At 41.3% G+C, this 21579-nt stretch overlaps 1 protein-coding gene across 1 annotated transcript in view; it reads left to right on the plus strand.

Annotated features, from left to right (window-relative positions):
* Nucleotides 1-21579, plus strand: part of CACNA2D3 (calcium voltage-gated channel auxiliary subunit alpha2delta 3) — a 1058385-nt gene that overhangs the window by 773720 nt on the left and 263086 nt on the right. The window contains exon 14 of the mRNA XM_004368627.2: nucleotides 1875-1892. Coding sequence (XP_004368684.1) covers nucleotides 1875-1892 — 18 coding nt within the window. The remainder of the gene's footprint in view (nucleotides 1-1874; nucleotides 1893-21579) is intronic.

The following is a 21579-nucleotide window of genomic DNA, read 5'->3' on the forward strand; positions in this document are numbered from 1 at the left end:
GGAAGCATAATACATTTATCATTCCATAAGACTTGTGTCTCCAAGGTTTTTTTTCCGTGTGTAAAAAGATGTTGAATATTCAAGAATACTTTTCTTTAAGTGATTCCTCATTTTGGGCTCAGTTTCTCACCTCTTAATACATTTTTGGTGAGCTCTTGAGAAGCACTGAAGGAACTCAGTGAGCTTCCTTTTTGAATAGTCACAGCCACAGCTATGAGGAAAGAATCAGAAAAATCATGCTGTGTTTCTGTCTTCCTAGATTGGGAGATCTGCCAGGGATAAAAGCCCTTGGAAATTGAGTGTTGGAGGGGTTAGGTCTGCTCATCACAGAGCAGACCATTCTGGAGACGTCTCTGAGATTTAAGGCATGGTGTTGATTTGGGCTAATCCATTCTGTCCTTTGCTGGGATAGGGGCTTAGGACAGATTCAGGAAAAGTCCTGGTCGTAGTTCCAGTGAAGATCATTCTTCACAGGGTAAAAAGATTGGAAAAGACAGAAGATTCACATGGGTTGTCTGTTTAGTTTTCGTGCATTTTCTAATCTTTCTGATGTTATAAACTCTAGAAACAGTCAGGGTATAAAGTCTGAAAGTCACAATTCACAAGTGTTTGTGGCGTTTATTAGTGTGTGAGTTGAATTGAATTTCTACATTCTGAAGTCAGGCAACCCACTCTACAATTTATTATCTATGAGACATTGTATGATTACTTAACCTCTGTGATACTTTTTTTTTCCTTCTGTAACATGGAAGAATAAGAATACCTAGCATTGTGTTGCTGTGATTTAATGGGATAAAGCAAATAAAGGGCTTAGCCCAGTGCCTGCCAACAAGTTCACGTTCGGTAAATGATAGTCTCTAGGATGAGAAGTAAGTGATGATAATGATTTAATTCCTCAGTTCGGTATTTACTGCGTGGATAATGTTAATTCCGCTCCGTATTTGAAAAATCCTTTTCAAAACACTGCATACTATAATGGCAATCACAAATCCAGTGGCATTAAACCACATCCTAGTAGTCTCACAAAGAAATATAGACAAATATGCCTTGTAAATGTTCATCTTTTTCCATGTACCTATAATTTCAGCTCCTTGCCTGTGCCATTGGGAAGGCTATTATGTCATATTTTATGGATTGACTGCCTTACCGTTGTTCTTAGAACATCAGCTTTACTTCAGATGCGCAAATCCTGGTGCATGCTTCCTTAACCACCAATAAAGGGAACAGTTAATACGCTACAAAAGAAGAGAAATTGACTTCAACAACAGAACATTCTTCTAACAGTCTTACCTTTGTGTACAGTAGAGTTTCTCAACTTTGGCAGTATTGACATTTGGGCTGGATAATTCTTTATTTTGGGGACTCTTCTCTGGATTGTAGAACATTTAGAAGCATCCTTGGCCTTTACCCACTAGTAGAAAATAGCACGTCCCCCTCTCCCCCCTCCCCAGTTGTGACAATCCAAAATGTCTCTAGACAGTTGCCCCCCATTCGAGAACTGCTGGAATACAGAAAGAAGCAACTGGATTGTGGAATTGTGCTATTTGGCCCACTGGACAGAAGAACCTTGGATCCAGCTGTGCGGGAGGTTACCATACTGCCTGGGGCATGGTGATTCCCAGAACAAGTGCTGGCAAACTAAGAGACTATCTTTCGATGCCACAGATTCAGACAGCAGTTTGAATAATCAGGCGCCATAGCTTTATTTTGGGAAATGACTCAGCTTTAGTTTTTTTCTCTATCTTCCTCCCCATTTTGGTTTTTCAGTTTTCCGGGGCAGCCTAATGAAGTTTTACAGTTAACATTAACTTCTTATATAATGACTACTTCTTTCTTTTCTTTTCTTTTTTTTTTTTTTATCCCTTGTTTTTCAGCTTCCTCAGGCACAAAAGGTAAATTCTTTTCCATTCCACATTCCGGTCATCCCAGAACTCACGAGCTGTGCATGTCTCCATAGTGTTGAGCATTCGGCACTCTTCATGACCAGTGAAATGGTTTTCCTCTTACAGCTTCAGAAACCTGAAGTTGGACAGGAACAGAGAGGCCAGCATCCCCAGACTCAGCACCCCTGTCTGAGCTAGTCCCACCAAAGAACTCTATCATGGCCACTGGTTTGGGGACAATTCCATGCCCAACCATGTTGCTAAGATTTCTCAAATAATTGGTCCTTCAAACATAGCATTCCAGGCCTTCCTTGGGATAATTTTCTAGGGAGACAGATAACGTGAATGATAGTGAGATCCTGTGACCCAAGTTTACATTCTGGCTCCTAAGCCAAATCTCTGAAAACCCCCCTTGTGTTTCATTAATTGCAAAATCAACAGCTCCTTTGCTTGTCTCATCGCCCTTACCACCCTGAGACCATTAAAGGAGAGTTCGTGCCAATGGCCAGACCCTTTCACTGGTCCTCATTGCCTGTTTAAGATGATCTGGTTCCACCATCTAGAATATTCTCTGTCCGGAAAAAGTCCATGTGGTTGCAGTGATGGCCTTGCTGTATCATCCCCATGGCATGTCATTGTATCCTAAGGACAGTTATGGCACAAAACATGTCACATGATGCCCGCTGCATTGTTCTTGTGTATTTCACAAACTTAAGGAAGACTTCTAGAAGACACAGCAATTTCTGGCAGCCAGATGTGGGTTGATTTTGTTTCAAGAGTTGAGGTAGGGCACCACCTCAAAACTGATGCAGCACCTCCCACGCTCTGCAGTCTGGAGCAGAGATGATTGGGTTCCTTCTCATTGAAAGAGCACAACTGCTGTACAAAAGACAGTCTGTTCAGACCATATGGACAACCAGAGGTCTAGAAATTCTTACACAATTACTCAAATATATTGGAGATATTTAAACAAGGGGAGACATGCTAGTGTGTGACTTGGCTTGTGGTAATGTTTGATTACACTTCAGTGCCATCACAAAAGAACTGAACACTTCATTAAAAGTTAAAGTATTTGAGTAGAGCAACAGCTTCAAGGGTAAATACATGGTCAGAATTCCAGATTGTTTGGAAGGCTCGACGTCTTTGATAGGACATGTTTTCTTAATTGCCAAATTTGAAATTTCTTTGTAAAGAATCTTCAGCAAATATGGTACCTAAAAATGGACCAACCTCAAGTTACTGGCATTTATTCATCAAATTTCCACTGATTCATGTACAAAAGGGTTCCTATCGTAGATGACCCCTCATCAGTCGGAGGTGCTATCAGCCATGGAATTTCAAAACAATGTTGAAAACAGACCAATGCAGACTATGATAATAACAATTGCTGCTGGGACATAACGATTCTTCAGTCACACTTAGATCATCACACTCTTTCCTGCTGTCATAATGGACTGATTCACATCACACGCCCTGCACAAATCCACGATATGATGATCTCGTAAAGTCCAGAATTGAAGAAGATGCTCCAATGGGTTTCCTAATTCTTTCCTTGTCTCCAAAAGATTTTAGACAACCCAAGGGACTTGTTCTGCAGCTCCTATATAACAAGTGATGTTTCTGCCTTCTATACCCCACCATGACTACATACCCCCTCCCCAGTTGTGATAACGATACTTTTTTGGATATTAAAATCCAAAAATCCAAACCTGTTGCCCTTGAGTCAATTCTGATTCATAGCGACCCTATAGGACAGAGTAGAACTGCCCCATAGAGTTCACAAGGAGCGGCTGGTGGATTCGAACTGTCGGCCTTTTGGTTAGCTGCCAGATGCTTAACCGCTGCGCCACCAGGGCTCCTAAAAAAAAAAAAATTAAAACCTGTTGGAAATGTTTTCAGAGATTTTTGGGTTAGTTTCTGGGCAATTCAGCTCTTTGGACAAAGAGTTTGAATGTAAATGTTAAGTATCTAGGCTGGAGGGTGATGGGAGTTGAGGAGAGGCATGGAGAAGATTGAATTCATCCTCCCTTGGGGCTACAAGTCTCCATCTGGTGGCCTACCAGCATCCCTGCCCCTCCTCACGCTTCCTCCTGTCCACTCTCCAGTATTACCTCAGTGACACTTGCAGAGACTTTTGCTAGAAGGATGACATTCTTACAAGCATCAGTTACCCTCAAATGTATTGTCTTGCTGCTTAACCAGCAAAGGAATGTGATTAGCTTCAAATCCAGTTCATTCTTTTGTGGTGATAAGCCAGTTATTTAAGCTCTCTGAACCTAAGAGTCATTTATTTAACAGGGACAATGATGCTAGCTTCCCAGTTTTGCTTTGAGAGTTATTTCTCTTACAGGTGCCTAGCACAGAACCTGACATATGGTCAATGTTAACAACATTTAGGGCTCCTATTACCCTTTGGTTTGGCTTGGCTTAGCCACTGATGCTCTAGAGCAGATTATGAGAGCAGTTATATGTGATGTGGTGACCTGAGACCTCTTCATTGTCCTTTTTGGTTCTGACTCAAGCCTAGTGAAAAATTTGGAGATGACAAAAAAGTCAAGACGGTATTTGGTACTCCTCCTATTTCATTAGAACCTATGTCTATTAACTGACTGCACTTTTATGGATTGAGTTAGAAAGAAAAGGAATTTGGGCGTTCAACCCCAGCAAAGCAAAGGCTTTCAGACACAGTCATTTTGAGTGATTTCTTTTCCATAGATTTCACCCATCTGTGGACATGATTGTAATGAGCGCCTTCCAAACCTGAGACTTTGTTGTTCTGGGGTGAAAGGGAATCATCACCAGCCACTACGTCTTGGCCTGCCTTTCACATGAGGTCATGAGCGCATACATTGGACCATATGGTGTCTGCATTTGTGCTGTTTTTGTTGGAATCTGTCTTTGTATCATCTGCAACTGTTTTCTCCCTAAATGTTTTAAATAGTTATGTCTCTGTAAACATGCTTATTTTCATCTTGGCTGGTCTACAACTAAAAATGTCCCACTGAGTGTCCCTCTTATGTGTAGCAGTCATTAATGATGGTTGTTTGTAAATTAGGATTTTTATGATTCTCATGTTTTCAGGGTCTTTCAGAACTTCTCTTGTAGCTTCTTAGGACTAGTTTCTAGAACAATTGTTTGCAAGTTTTATTTTGTTTTGTTTCTCCTGTGATTCTTGGGCACTTCAGACATAATTCCTAAACTGTACATTTCAACTTTTGATAGAACATTGAGGAGGGACTAGCTGGCGACATACCTGATGAGTGTTAAGTATTTTCCCCGAATATACAGGCAGTATCCTGAAGCCTTAGTTGAAAACCGTGTGGCAATACAGACCAAGATCTTTAGGTCATCACCGATGTGTTGTTCTGAGTGAAAATTGAACTGATTTTGCCAGTGGGTTGAGTGTTCTTGAATTCAACAAGTAAGAGAAGTACATATGTGAGAAGGACTTGCCTTTCTTCTCTGACATGGTACTTCTTGACTTCTACAAAAATTGAGAGATCCCATTTTATAATAATAACATAGCAGAATTACCCAAAGCCATTTGCAAATGTATATTCAGTAGTCATACATGGCAAAAATAGTCCATTTTTCAAACTGCGTATTCATTCAGGTAGGTCCTGTCTATAGAAATTAAATATCAGTCATTCACTGCATGGTTAATTTAATCACTATAGAGTGGGAGGCCTTGGATATTTGAAGTCAAAAGTAGTACTCTTTGGGGAATTCTAAATTTGTCTCTTTAGGAGAGTTAACTTTTCCAGACCCTGGTACCCTTTGCTTCGTTTTGTGTTCACCCAAATTTGGAATTTGCCGAAGACTTTCTTGAAGGCGTTGTAAGTATTCCATGTCTTGACTGACACTATATTGATTAATATCAGCCTGAGAATTCTGGGCAGACATAGGATTTTTCTCAAAGCCGTAGTTAAAGAAAACCACATCTCTAATCCTGTTTGGAACAGCAATTGATGCATTCAAGGCTGCACAGTATGGCACAATGATCCCGGTTTAATAGCTTGACCATGTGTTTTGTTTCCTGTTAGAAATAGCTTAACTTGCCTTCTTGAACAAACCCAGCAGGGTTCGAGATCTGTTGTTCTGTGCCTGCTGTGATATTCTGTGCTGCTTAACTTGTATGAGGACTCAGGAGTGCATAAATTAGCTTCTTAAATGGAGGCTGATTTTTGGGTTTTCTTTCAAGATGGAGCTGTTTTATTAATCCATACTCCCTCCCCGCCCCTCCAAGTAAATGGAGTCCTGAATCCATTTGTATTTTGTTTCCATGTTTATGTTTAGGGGGTGGGGAGAATAAATGGCCGTATTCATTTATCTGAAGCTTTTTTCTTCTGCTTTTACTTACTTTCTCTTTTTGGGGGGAGGGTTGTTTTGTTCTTTGGGTACAAACTTGTGCAAGTAGAATTCGGCCTAGCTCTTATCTCAGTGTGATCAGCTTTCACCGTTCAAGGGGCATCATTTATCATTCCTCGCCTCATTTAACCTTTACACTTTGAAATGTTGAATTAACTGTCATTGAAAATAGAAAATTGAAAGTGTGCAAAGGCGCTGTTTTTGTAGAACTGCAGGTCTAGTGAGTTTAGTGTTTCAGCACAGTTATATAACCAGCTAGATCAATGCAAATGAAGTGCAAAATTGTTAGGTGGTAACTATTTATATTTGGTTCTGGTTTATGACTCATTTGCTTTTACTTTTATTTGCTTTGTGTGTAAACTACTATTTCTTGCTTTAATAACCCTGCTTTTCTCCTTATCAGCAACCATTTTATAGGAACATGCACAGGCATCTTTGATATTCATTCCCAAGTAGGAGATGTTTCCATTGACTGTACTCACAGCCCAAAAGATGATAGCAGCACAGTGGACTATAGTTTAAATTAGTACATCTATTTCATGAATAAGGCAGGATAAATAGACACCAGAGCAAGCCCAGCTACTTCTGTTCTTCCAATGGCCAGTGTGATGGACTCCATGGAAATCTGAGTAATGGTGTATTGCTCAACTGAAGTGATGGTCATATAACCAAATACTTTGTTCTCTGCTGTAGTTCTGTATGAGCATGTCTGTGGCTGACTGCTCAGGCAGTCTACTCTGCTGCCAAAGAATGGGGTGAACTTTGCAAGTTTCATACCCGTGGGGGTTTTGGCCGACCCCTTTTCCACGGCCCTGTCCAACTCTGCATTTGAGACCATAAATAAATGAATGCAAGACCCTTACATTCAAAGTACGTGCCTTCTTGATTACGGATGGGCAGCAGAGAGGCTCTAGCTGAAGCCCTGGGATGATTTCTAGGGGACCATGGAGCTCCGTTTCAATGCAGGGTGCTATTTGCATTTCTTATTTGAAAGAAACAATTTGTTAATCTAAAACAACCTTAAAATGTGTGTCTGTGTGTTAGTATGGAATAAAAGATTTGGATCTTAACTCATTTTCATATAGTTTTGAACTGTTAAGCATTTATATGCTATTTTTATAGTCAGGAAAAATGTAAGGTAAAAATAAGGACTGATTTAGGAAAAAGAAGGTTGTTTAAAATTTTTATTTTTTAGTTTTTTAATTTACTTATCCTGTTGATAGGCATGAAAATTGGTTTTAAAAAAAAATTGAAGAAAAGATTGCCAGTACATATCAGGTATGAGGAAACATCACACTTGTATGCTTTACCCAGTAATTCTCTTCTGGGGAAAGTAGCCTAAGTTGTTCTGTTGCTCGTAAGTTTATTTATTTTATTGATAATAAGAAGAGCCCAGATATCCAGCGATAGGAAAGTGGTCACAAAAGCTACTGCACCTCCAAAAGGTAGAGCATTAGCAAGCCATTACAAAATTGTGGGTTAAAAGGAGATTTAATGATGTGAGAATAAGTTAGGTTTAAAATCGGAATATAACGTTTTATGTACATTATGCTTCTGTTGTGTGTGTGTAAACATACAAACAGCTGAACATAGACATGTTTAACAGTGAATATTTGCTAGTGGTAGAAGGATAAGTATTTATTTTGTTTCCTCTTACTACGTTTCTGTACTTGTCAAATCCTGTACAATGAGCATCTATTATTTTTATAAGTAATTATAATAATAATGAACTAAATGTATTATTCATAAATATGTTAAATAGAATGGGCTAACGAGGGTTAACCTAACAATTGTTGGCTGAGCCCAACTTTCCCCCAGAAACAAACGGAAAAGTGGAAAACCCACACTCGGTTGTGAAAATACACATACAGTTACGCTGGTTCTTGGTACAGACAGCTCTCATCAGAAGGGTGACAATTTATAGATGGCTGGCTGTCTTGCATGGGACAAGTCTAAAAACTACCTTTATTTATCAATAAATGTTCTAGTTCTTACCAGAAATAGAAGTCATTATTTGATTTTTAGTCGAAGTCCCGTTCAATGGCAGATGCTTAGAGCAATGTTGATCCCAGCCTGGGAAATCCATGAAAATGGCAGGTGCGTGGTTAAACTCACGATGTCATCTACCACACTGCTCCTCAGTTGGCAGGTATTGCATGTTCTACTCAACCTCAGTGGAGGGGCCGGTTGGAAGAAAGGGCCACCTTAGCTTGAAAGTGGGGAAAGTGAAGCTGGATGCCCTATTTGATATTTGGAGACTGTTCTTACTGAACAATCTAGGACTTGGTCATGTGTCACTGTCAGTATGGACGTATTTTACTTTTGTAGCAGAGGCAGGAGATCCCAATGGTTCAGAGACACAGAGTTAGCTGGAGGGAGTTGAGGCCCAGCCTGCCAGTTCTTCCCTGGTAACCTTGGACTGTGCAAGGCTTTGTTCACCCTGAGCCTGTGTTTCTGTCATCATCCTAGATGGGATGAAGACTCTCTCCCTACAGCACTCTCCCGAGAAGTACATGCGCAGTGCTAACCCAGAGCCCAGCACGCTAAGTGCTCAATAGAGCCAGTGCTCTCTGGAAGGAGCAGTAATACTTCTGATAGTGCTAGTAGTTTATACCTTGTTTAATATAGACAAATTTGAGAAAGATTAAGTAGAAATGGTTTTGGAATACTGATACATTCTGGTATTCTTAAAAAAAAAAAGGGAAAAGAACTAGGTATTCGTAAAGCCAAAAACCAAGAGTTGATTTAAAAATCTGTAATATGTGAATGTTTTTCAGCCCCAGACTTAATTTCTAGTGTCTTCGGAATTCAAAATCTTAAATTTCAAAAATTCTCATTTATTTAAGATACATGAATTTTTTTTTTTACTATTTATTTGAGTCAAGCACAATAACTATAAAATATGACTCTCTTGAGGTCTGAAAACAATCCAAACTCTACTCATAACATTGCTAAAATGAAACTGCCTTTTCTTTTGAAAGTAAAAGGAATATCTTAATTAAAACAATGACTTTTATTAAAAAAAAAAAAAGTTTTGATCTCATTGTTTCCTATGGAAAGGAAGGCAGAGGACTGGGAAGAGCCCAGGGAATTGGTATATTATTCCGTTAATGTCAGAATGTTGAATATTAAGCCAGGGGATGGTCTTAAAGGAGACAACTCAGGACACCCAGTGTTTTAATTTTCTTACTTTTAGATACCATTCTATAGGTCGTTGCTATTGACCCAAAGACAGTCTTGAGGTCAAAGAGTTGGATTGCCATTTTGTGGCCTCCTCCCCTGTATTTCTTGGTCTGTTTGAAACACCTGGATCCATCACTTGACTCACTGAATGTGTTTCCTGCAAAAGCGATTCATGAATCCAAATTGTGTCATCAAGGCCTTGTGAGAGAGTATTGTTTAAAGGACAGCTGCATGGAATACCTTCATGGAGTAAAGAATTAGGCAACCCAGAATATGTGTACTTGAGTTAGAATGCATCGATCTTCTGATTGCACTACTATGTTTCCATTAGTTCAGAGTAGAGAGAAAGAGAGAGCACACAAGAAGCTAATGAAGAACACGGTGCAAATCAAAGTCAATACGATTCAATGACAAGTTAACTTGAAAACCGAATCTACGTCAAAATATAAATCTTAAGTCAAATCTGTATCAAATCAATGCGAAATCATCATCAGTGACTTTAATCTGACTTTTTAGGCCCTCACAGTAGGAGGTTTCCTGCATATCAGGTGTATTAGATAAATGATGTGAGTTATTCAAGAGAAGATGCATGAGCTCTACACTCAGAGTCATAGCTTTTGCTTCCTTTTTTTGGGCACAGTCTTTTAATGCAAAACAATTTTCACTGACAGAATTTGTCCACCTCTATTGTTTCTGCACATTAAAATTGGAAAAGTGATCATTTTAATGAAAACAAAACAAAACAAAAAAGCAAACCCATTGCCATCAGGTCGAGTCCAACTCGTAGCAACCGTATGTGACAGGCTAGAACTACCCCATAGGGTTTCGATGGCTGTAAATCTTTATGGAAGCAGACTGCCACATCTTTCTCCTGTGGAACGGCTGGTGGATTCGAACTGCTGACCTTTTGGCTAGCAGCTGGGCACTTAATCACTGCACCACCAGGGCTCCTTTTTAGTCTTCCTTACTGAATAGAGTCACATATTTGTTGGTCTGCTCATAGGTCAGTGGTCTGCTCCTTTTTCCAGTCGTGTTATTTGCTGGTCCAACCCCCAATTAATGGATATATAGTCATTACAAAGCCATATGTAGCCCAGTTCCGTGAGAACCGGAGGGATGGCTCCTTATGAGCTGCCAGGCGTCTCATGCCAAAGTATTCAACTGAAATGACTCTCTGGGTAAACTGGAGCAGTTGTGCAATCCCACACAGCAAGGCTACCAAGAAGTTCAAAAACAGAAAGTTAAATGTTTATCCCTCCAAATTAACTAGAAGGGTTTTGGAAAACCCAGCTTAGTTTCATGAGGTAGAAAAATGTCAGGCAGAGAACTAATGCCATGGTATGGATTTTCTTTTTCCAAAAATGACTCACAGAATTGAACCACTTGGTGAATCATGAGCCCTGGGTGCTTGGATAGGACCCATCTGTGTTTGTCCAGGCCTGGGACACATTAGATGATTTGGAGGCTGGATGCCTTTTAAGTATCTGTCCTTTCTTGCCTGATCTCATTTCTCCCCAACAATTTCTTTCCCAACCCCCTTTAATACTTATAACTATAGTTATCCCCCAAACTGTTCTCTAAAGTATTAAAAAAACAGTTGCCATTGAATTGATTCTGATGCATGGTGACCCATGTGTGTTAGAGTAGTCGATCACCAGGCCTTTCTTCTGGGGCGCCTCAGGGTGGACTCAAACCTCCAACCTTAAGGTTAGCAGCCAAGCACATTAACCATTTATACAACCCAGGGACTCCAGCTATTAAGGCCATAGCATTCTGTCATGGGATAGAGGAGAAAGATTTTTCTCTTTTGTTTATATAATTTGAATGGAGAGATAAAGTTCAAAATTAGTAGAGCGGTGGTAGATTTCTAAGAAGGTTTTGACGTTCTCTCCTCTAACATGGAATGGCCCTTAAGAGATTAAGTGCACCTGTCTGATGTGCCAGCACTGTGCTAGATACTTTATATGTACAATTCTACTTGTTCCTCCCAGGAAACTCTGGGACTGTTACTGTTTTAAGAACGATTTGTTTGGTTGCCTCTTTCAGTGCACTCCAAGCTCCTTGAGGTGAAACTGACATCTGTCTTTGTGTCTAAAAACAGGAAGCTGAGGGCAGAGTTATCAGGACAGGGACTCTAGTATCAGGTAGGCCAAGGCTCAGATACCTGCCTGCTGTCTTCTGTGACCTGGAGCAAGGTACTCTGATGCTTTATCTCCAATTTCTGCACCTGTCAAATGAACATAATCACCACAAGGTCCATCTCAGTGTTAAATTTAACGATATATAGATGTAAAACATTTGAAGCAGTGTTTGGCAATAGTAAGCTGCATTTGGCAATGGATAAGTGGAAGATGGATGGATGGATGGATTGATGGATGATGGATGATGGATGGATGGATGGATGGATGGATGGAAGGATGGGTGGATGGGTAGGTAGAAGGAAATTGAAAATGACTCAACAAGTTTGAGTAATCTGCTCTGGGATGTTAATTCAGGTCTGTTTCCTTCTGTCGCTCATACTTTTTCTCCTCTTTGTGCTCCTTTCCAAGGAAGTCACAGTGCTCAACTAAGCCAGCTGAAAAAGAAAGAAAGTTCTTTTCTTTTACCATGGTGAGATCAGCTGGACACCATAAACCTTCTCTGCTATCAGCAGCAGCATGTAGGCACCAGCTTCTCAGAACTTCCTTAGAGTCTAAGTCTAACCACACTGATGTAGGTGCAATGCACGTAGATGCTAAGAAGCCATGAGCTAGTAGTGGCTGCAAATACAAGAGAGAGCACTAGCCTTGAGTCTTGTCCGAATTCTAATACCAGTTCTCTGTGAGTCTCTTTACTGTCTGGACCTTCTTTACAAAATAAATAAAGGGCTGGTTGGAATAAACTCATCCAAGGACCATTTGCTGAATGCTTCTTATATACTAGGCGCTATGCTAAATGCTATTGATAAAAAGAGGCATCATTCCCAGCTTCTGCCCTGGAAGTTCACAGTCTCCACAGCATTACCGGCGTCCCTTCCCGCCGCCATGTTTGGTGACTCTGCTGTATTAACAATTCGCACAAATTTGGTCCTAGATGGTATCTTCAGTTGTAGAGTAAATACGATTATCTTTGTAGTAAAGTTTGAGAACATCTGGTTCCCATTTCCACTTAGTTAGGGAAGGTTTTATGGAGGAAGCAGCGTTTCAGGGGGTCTTTAAAGAAAGGGAAGGTTTTGTCCCCGGGCCCCGAAGCTCCGACATTTGGCTGTGTTTTCAGGCATCTATTTGGGAGGTGTCTCAGCCACGTATGTGAAAATGTGAGTGTTCGGCCACAGTGAGGGGTCGGTTATGTGTCAGAACTCATCATAAATACTGAACAAAATCCAATGCCCCATAATAATTCTCATTGTCATTATTATTGGGTATTCTTAAAGTAGGCATGTTGTACCCCAAGAAACAAAGCAGTTTCCTAAGACGGTTTTCAGAAATGTTATCTGTAATATTGTCTTGCCTGTGGATTTATTGATAATATATGTTCAGTATCCGCCCTTTATCTAGGTGTTTACTCATAAAACATAGCCACTTCTTACTGACACATTCTAGAAACACTAAAAAAGAGTAACAAAATAAAAATTTCCCTCAATAATAACAATTTTATTAGAAGGCTGGTTTTATATTCTCATATAGATGTTCCAACGTTATCTTGCATTTATCGTTCACAAAGTTTTCTTCAGATTGCTAAAAAAAAAGAGAACAAACCAACCCAACTCTCTAGTTCATATGAGATGCAGTTTAAAGTTCAAAGAGGGAAATCTGTTTACTTTCGTATTTACACAACTAAAATACAGTGAAATCTCAAAAGCGTTCAGGATCCCCCAATCCCAGAGGCAAGTAACTATGATTCAGTAACAAAGGGAATACTGTCTCGACTAAAAGCAAAATATAATGTACGTAGCTCTCTCAAGGATTGCGTGAATCCACTTCACCAACTTTTAAGTGTAAAAGCAAGGGGGAATGTTACTCGAATGTTATTTTTATTCTTAGTTCTTTTTCTCCGCTGCTGCTTTGTTAGAGCCTTACATTACTTAGGATTCAGACATCTTGCAAAAATGTTGAAAAATGCCAGTGCATAATGGTAATCTAAACAATAGTTGGTGTTCTTAATTTGCCTAGATTTTTAAAGGCAACGGTTCGTCTGAGTAATGTCATAAAAGATGGATAACTCAGACTGCTTACGCTGGAAGAACCAGCTTTTCAGTTCAGAAAATACCTGCCTTTTCTAAGTCTAAAGTTATTTAAAAAAAATAAAAATCCAAAATACTGAATGTAGATACATCATTAAATCAAATATGATATGTTTAACCCTGAAGATTGAAACCTTATTCTGATAAATATTTTCACTACTAAGTGTTACCATGGTTTAAAGAACTATTTTGATCTTTATACCAAATGGGATTTTTAAAATAAGTTTATTTTTATTTTTAGGCATTAATCTTCATTGCAAGCATATGCTATTGGGTGATTTTATTTTATAAAGTGCTTTCTGTAGTTGAGAATTTATGGGGAAGTTGTTAGTATTAAAAATTTCAAGATACGTAAAGAGGGGAATAATTTCAAGAAATACACTTACGTACCCACCACCCAGATTTGAGAAATATAAATATTTGACTGTATTAATTTAGTTTTTGTTTTTGTTCTTTTTTTTTAATAAAAAGAAACGTTGCAAATAGTAGCAGGGTTGCCATGGTGGGCTGACTGTGTCCTTCAGTGGGAGGTGACAGCTCTCTTCAGATGCCTCTAGACACAGAGCTGCTCTGTCTCAGGGCCCAGCAATCACTCCTTCCCCTCCCCTGCTGATGTGTAGGAACCGTAACAGGTCCCCATTGTGACTAGCACCCAGCTACTGCACTGCCCCCCGGGGGTACCCTGCAGCCTGCCCACACCTTTGTAAATAGCCCCTTTATTAAACTCCCCTCAAATCACGCACTTTGAGTGTGCTGTTGATTTTCAGTGGGAACCTGATAGCTAAAAGTTTGTATGCTACCTGTCTGTGTTGGATAGGTTTGTCAATAGGTACATGTACCTATAACCAATATACAGCATTGTTTTGTATGTTCAAATTTTTACAGAAATGGTTTCATACTATGTGTATCCTTCTGCAACTTGCTTCATTTTCTGATTATTATTTGAGATTTATCCATGTTGCAGATGAAGATTTAGTCCTTAATATTTAAACAGAGATTACCTGCAGTTCTGCACTTGGACAAAAATTCTCAGAAAAAATTCTAGGAGAATTACTGTTAAAGTTAATCAAAGAAAGATACACAGAATACAATACCAGTGGTGACTTAGGAGTCTTTTGTTTGTGTCACTGAAACAAGCTAGTCTTTCTTTCCCTTCTCCTTTCAAAATGTCTTCTTAGATTAGTGAGTAAATGAATTTTTAAATGTACATATGTGTGTAAAGCCTCTCATTTAAAACTGGCCCCTACTGAAGCAGTCAGCATGTTTTATAATTCTCAGTAACAACAGTGGAACTCTAAAGAATATGGAAGTAAAATTCACAGCCTTAGATCATGTTAATATTAGCCAAGTAGACAGTGTTGATATTGTGCTTGCATTTTAGGCATAGGATGTACCAGTGAGATTTAGTTGCGTCGTTTCAGTGAGTTCTTGCCTTTGTTCTCCCTCTAAAGAGTGTCTATATTTCGACTAGGGGCGTGTTTCCAGAGAAAATGTCCTTCTGCATGTACTCATTACAAGTACAGCATCGAATATGGTTCCTGCTAGATTCTTTTCCTCATGTTTCTGTCCGGTATGGGGGATAGGAGGTGTGATGATGGAAGGGGATGGGATGTGGTGTTTTTTGGGGAGGGGGTGGTGAGTAGATGGGCATTGAAAGGGCTAGGTGTACAGAGGACTCTTGGTCAAAGAGCAGGAGGGAAAGGTCCCGGAATTGGTGCTGTGTAGGGACTCCGCGTACCCATGTAGTCATCTCATGCCCCTTTTCCAGACCTTTGCTTCCCTGCTCTTCTCCCTGGTGCTCTTACCAACTAATGTGCATGGTGTTCTGATGACTTTCTGCCATCCTGCTCCGCCCTCACCATGGAGTGTGAGAACTGGAGGGACACGGCTGCTGTTCTCTTCCCACCCTCCTCCCCTTACCCCTCACCACCTGCTACCCAGAGACAGCTCGATAGGAGAGGATGCTCCAGGGGGTTGGCTTCTCTTCTGATCAACTGCCCTGGAAAATGGGGCTTTGAAAGAACCTCTCCTTCTCTATACTCCCGGCACATCGTCAAGTCCTGCACATTGTAACAGTGGTTCTCATTTCAATTTGTTTTGTCTGGTATTTAAGAATGTACGTAGCTTTGTGTTCCCGTCTCTTAGTACCATACCTTTCCTGTCAAAGCAAATGCTGTTGGAAGATCTAATAGTTGATAAAACCTGTCCTTGCTTCAGCTGGATAGATAATTAAGTCATATTTTCTACCGTTTGGAGCTCTGCTGGTGCAGTGGTTAAGAGCTCAACTGCTAACCAAAAAGTCGACAGTTTGAATCTACCAGCTACTCCTTGGAAACCCTATTGGGCAGTTCTAGTCTGTCCTATAGGATTGCTGTGAGTCAGAATTGGCTCGACTGCCACGGATTAGGTTTTTTGGTTTTGGTCTACCATTTAAATACATTTACTCTTGAAAGAACTTTGTGTCTCCCTGGGCCTTGTGCCTGCAATTCATCCTTCCTGCCACTAGATGGTAGAAGTGTCTTTTCATCAAGTGCAAGTTGGTGTTCCTCGCAGGTGTTGAAGGGGAGACATAGTACAAATACAACCGTGTACTCACAAACTATGTACACAAATACTATATAAAATATTCGTGTATTATATGTATTACATTTATACGGTATACTATATTAACAAAGTCAGTATGTTGATCAACTTTAATAAGAAAAGAAAAACATTCAAACCTAAGAGGAGCAAAGTATAGAAGTATGATATTTGAGGAGAGTTAATGACTTGCCTTTGCTCTTGGCTTAGAGCCAGTCCTCCTCCTGAGCTGAGTTCCCCGTTTGTGCGCAACCTTCCTTTTGAGCCCAAGCCTCCAGGGCTGAGCAGATCTGGCAGGGGTGTCTGCTGAAAACCACCTGGCAGTCCTCGAGTGGGTTGCCAAGTGTGCTGGCCTTAACTCCCTTTAATGCCCTCTTGGAGCCAGGCGTCCAGCTCACCTCCATTGCCTGGGGCTTGGCACATCCTCCCAGGGGTCTCCAAATGCAGAAGAAGCAGAGGGTCCTACTGCCAGCCCTGGCAGGCTTCCTTTGAAAGGAGATGGGAAGGAGGCAAGCAAGACAGATTTCCTGCAGAGGTGGAGGTTACCTAGGCAGCACTACAGCCACGACTGGTCCCAGTGCAAAGGGGCCTGCTGAGGCACCAGTGGATGCATGCAACCTATCTCCCTTCCAGCCTCTCTCCCTACAGCTTCTTGCATTTCAGTCCTAGCACAGTCCCAAGCTGTGGTTCTGTGACTTCTCACCTAGGCTATTTTTTTCAAAGCAGTCGAACTTCTACTGATTATGACGGTTTGACAGAAAATCCTAATGAAAATATTTCTTATACCATCATAAAGAGTGGTCATTGCCATTCGTTATCTGGGTACTTTGTGGGTACCTAGATTTCCTCCCTCATGAGAGGGAATATTGTGACTCTTTCTCTTTGGCCCTTCTGGCCCTCACAAGTTCCTTCTCTGTGTGGATTGTATGTGGCCATTGGGATCACCTCAGTGAGTATCTAGAGTTACCTGGATCACTTACCAGAATTGTCACCTGTGTGAGTCAGGACTCTGCTCTTATAAGCTTCAGAAATCCAGCTTATGCTCATTGGGGCAAACAAGAAAAACTTATTTGGGCAAAAATGGAAAACTCATGACTCAAGTAACCCAATCATGGGAAAACACATGGTTGGTGCTCTGAGGGATGAAGGCATCCAGGAACTGGTACCCTCACCACTGTTTTGTGTGTGCATGTGTGAATTTGTGCACGTACACACGTACACGATTCATACTTCTCTCTCTTCCTCCCAGTGGGCTGGCTTTACTTTCTCGATCAGTTCTCTGTGGTGAGGGAACATGGCTTTCGGGCTTAACTTACATTTTTAAAAGCATCCACAAAGGAGAGTAAGATAATCTTTCCCATCAATTCCAGATAGAAAAATAGAAAGAAAAGAAATCCCAGATAGCCTCGCTTGAGTCATGTGGCTGATTAATGGACCAATCAGTGTGGCCTTATAGGGTGGTGTGACATGCTCTGTTTGGCCCAGGCTGAGTGGGATGCCCAGCCACACGCTCAGGGTAGGAGAGGTTAGCCTCGCCTGCAAGAGAACCTCCTGGTTGGAGGAGGTGAGATGAGGAGTAATTCCTTTAAGAAAAGGGGTGATAGTTCCAGAAAAAGGAAAGGTACTAGGCTATTAAAGAAACAAACAAAAAGTTACCCATGCATTGACATAAATGTTTTTAAGCGTAAGATGACTGAAATGAAACTATTTGTAGCAGGGAGCTTGATCCTGATGTTGTTGAACTGGCTTCCAGAAAAACATTCTGAAACTAACAAATCCTGACAGAAAACAAACAGATGATAGAAATTTCTATGTTAGTTTAAGTTAGACCTGTAAAGGGTAGCCTCTCCCCACCCTTAGTGAAAGCCAGTGTGCCGGCCCCAGCTGGCTCTTCTCCCTCTGCCACTTTAGCTTTTGTGCCTCCCCAAATGGACCTGGTTTCTTGAGGGTGAGACCCATGTCTTATTCCTAGTTGTCTTCCTAGCACATGCTATGGAACTTGGCACATAGCTAACGCTCAGGGATTGCTCATATGAGGAATCAGTGAATCAGAGAATAAACAGCTAGACCTGCAGCAGAATTCATAGACCCCAAATATGGTGGTGTTATCCCATCTGGGGCCGCATCCTCGGGCTGTGCTCATCGCTGACTGGTGTCATCAGTGGGGAACTAATCAGGCATTAGGAGTCAAGGACTGGCGTTGCTGCGTGTGCTTGCACATGGATCCAAATGCATGTTCATATGAGCCCACATGCATGATTAACTTGGGGAGCTGACAGGAAGCAGTCAATCTGTTGAGCAAGTTTGTGTTTTAGAAACCAGATGTTCAGTATTATTATTCATCATTTCCTTTGATACCAGAACAGTCACCATTATGGAGCATAGGAAATGAAGGATATGGAATAATATCCACTTATTATACAATGGAGCACCACAAGCATGCCATTTGGAGGCCTGTTCAAAGCCTGGGCAAGGGTAATTGAATGGCAGTTCATTTTAGGATTCCCACTTGGACTTTAGTTAAGGGGAGTTTGCCCAGATGGACCCATGGTGTGAGCCCCCTCTCCCATCCCTGCCCTTTGGCAAATGAATGTGGACTCTGCGTCTGCGTTTTTCTTGGAAGCCACGTGTATGAATCATAAGCGACAACGGCCACTACAGGTTGGGGGGCCGCAGAAAAGCGGGGACCCCCTAGTGCGTGGGGATAGAGGATCCTTGGCCATGGTTGGCTTCATAACTTCTGTTTGGTGGTCTGGATATAAACCTTGCCACTGACTGCTATTTCCTGTGGCAACGTATGGAACGCCTTTTGATCAGGAAGTGCTTACAGTGCAAATGAACTTTCAAACTGATGTTCCTTCTCCATGAAATGTTTAAAATCCGCAGGGCCCCGACCTGTGGAGACCAGGAATGATGGCGCTGGTCAGTGCAGGGTGCGGAAGAGTGTCTTAATGTCGTGCAAGTGGTCCTTCTGGGCTCCTGCCAGCCCTCATGGCTATACTAACGTGCTGGTAGACATGGGAAGCCTAAAGGTTAGGGTTCTGGCCAATCTAGTCCAAAGTTGGGCCGGAACCTCCGCCGCCCCACACACACACCAGAGAAGAGTATTTGAGATCATAGCACCATGTGTGAATGGGGGCCAGGCGTAGCTCACTGTACCTGGGGCTGGTTACAAATGAGTGGTTTCATGAGAAATGCAACACCCTGAAACCTGTGAAAGCCGGAATTGAACGGGACTGCCTTGTTTTTCCATTCACAAGGTTTCTGCCTTGGAGAGGGTGCGTCTTACCACTTTTCTGTCATTCGTCTTAGGGAAAATTATTTGAGTTTTCCTTCTCTGGCAGGTTTCCGCTTTACACAGATTCCAGCTTTCATAGGTTTTACTGTATTATGAGACTTTTGTTTTTGAGTAATGGTGCAGTGATTACATGTGGAATTAGCCCGAGTGAAGCTGATACTATATTCTGGCTAAATATTTGGAAGTTAGTATCCCATGGTCTTGTGTTTGTGCCAGGACAATTGCCAGTGATTTATAACTGATTTTTACTGGTTGCAGAAAAAAAGCTTCATTTCTCATTATTGTCAGTGGTATGTTTTGATTTCATCCGTGATACATTTTGGCATTGCTTGAAGTTTATATTTGAGTTGCAAAGTGGAAGTTGCCCAGGGTTATGGATGAGGTCAAGTCAGTTTCTTTATAGGACTGACAATTAATCAAGGAGTCATAATATGGGAAGACTTTTAGTTCTGAGAGAGATGTTTACCATGGGTTGGTTCTGCCCTTGAAAATGGCTTTGCGTGTCCCCGATGGCAGCCATAGTATACTTTAAGTATTTTTAGCAAGATGTTGGAACCACGTTTCCATAAACTGTTATATACTGGTTGACTTGGTTCTTGGCAACAATTAGTGTCAACATCATCACATAGTTAACATTGTTTGGTTATTAATATCATGACAAAGACTGCCCCCGGGAATCCTGTGATTACCATGAATTCCCAGTCCTTGAGGGACCATGAAATTCTCGCTTTGTTTTGCTTCTCATGGGGGAATATAGACTCATCTTAATATAGTTGTAAAACTAATAAAAATATGGCACTCTGCATCCCTGCTGTGAGTTGTTTCCAGTACCTGCCAGCTTCTCTTTAGCTACCATGATTATTGATGGGGTGAGGTGGGAAGGATTGCCCTATAGCAGTACCTCGTGAACTCTAATATGCATGTCAAGTTGGCTCTGACTCATGGCGACCCCACGTACAACAGAATGAACCATTGCCCAGTCCCGTGCCATCTTTATGATCGCTAGTGTGCTCGAGTCCATTGTTGCCGCCACTGTGTATTTCCAGTGTCTTTCAGCCTAGGGGGCTCATCTTCCTGTGCTATATTGGATAATAATATTCTGTTGTGATCCATAGGGTTTTAATTTGCTAATTTTTAGAAGTAGATCACCAAGTCTTTCTTCCTACTTTTAGTCTGGAAGCTCTGCCAAAACCTGTCCACCATGGGTGACCCTGCTGGTGTTTGAAATACTGGTGGTGTAGCTTCCAGTATCATAGAAACACACAAGCCACTATGGTACAACAAACTGACAGATGATGTTTAATATACATAATAATTATTAAAATAAAGATTTGGATTCAGTGGGTCTAGAGCGGGGCCTGGGATCATGCGTTTCTAACAAGCACTCAGGTGCTGCAGCTGCTGCTGTCCTGTGTACCATGCTGTGAGTAGCAACACTCTATAGCTTGAAGAATCTTTTGAAAGAGCAGGACTGGTGGAAGATGGGACGAGTTTAATGACCTTTACCCAACAGGCCAGCCAGTCTATAGGGGCTCCAAATGCTTAGATTTTTGGATTTTCTCTTCATAATGCCTCTTTCCAAGACGACTGAAGGAGCAACTCATGATTATTTTATGGAGCTAAAGCTACAGAGAAGGAGTGTCCAAACACCAGAAAAAACTCTGTACTGAAATGGTGGATGATAGTGTTCACAGACTGCTTCACTTGAAGCTTGAATGGGCCGTGAAACCAGCAAGTATCCTTCTCCCGTCAGACTTGACAGGCCTCTTCTGGTGCTTATTAGCAGCACCCCAAGCCTTCACTGACACTCCAAGACCTGGCTTTGAACTCTGCTACTCACTAGCTGGAGCCCTGGTGGTGCAGTGGTTAAGATCTTGACTGCTAACCAAGAGGACAGCAGTTCAAATCCACCAGCTGCTTCTTGGAAATCCTATGGGGCAGTTCTGCTCTGTCCTGCAGGGTTACCATGAGTCTAAATCAACTCAACAGCAACGGGTTTCGTTTCACTCACTAGCCGTGTGACCTTGAAGGCAGAGAAAGGAGAC

This window comes from Trichechus manatus, unplaced genomic scaffold (assembly GCF_000243295.1).
Source record: "Trichechus manatus latirostris isolate Lorelei unplaced genomic scaffold, TriManLat1.0 scaffold00001, whole genome shotgun sequence".
In the NCBI taxonomy this organism is placed as follows: domain Eukaryota; kingdom Metazoa; phylum Chordata; class Mammalia; order Sirenia; family Trichechidae; genus Trichechus; species Trichechus manatus.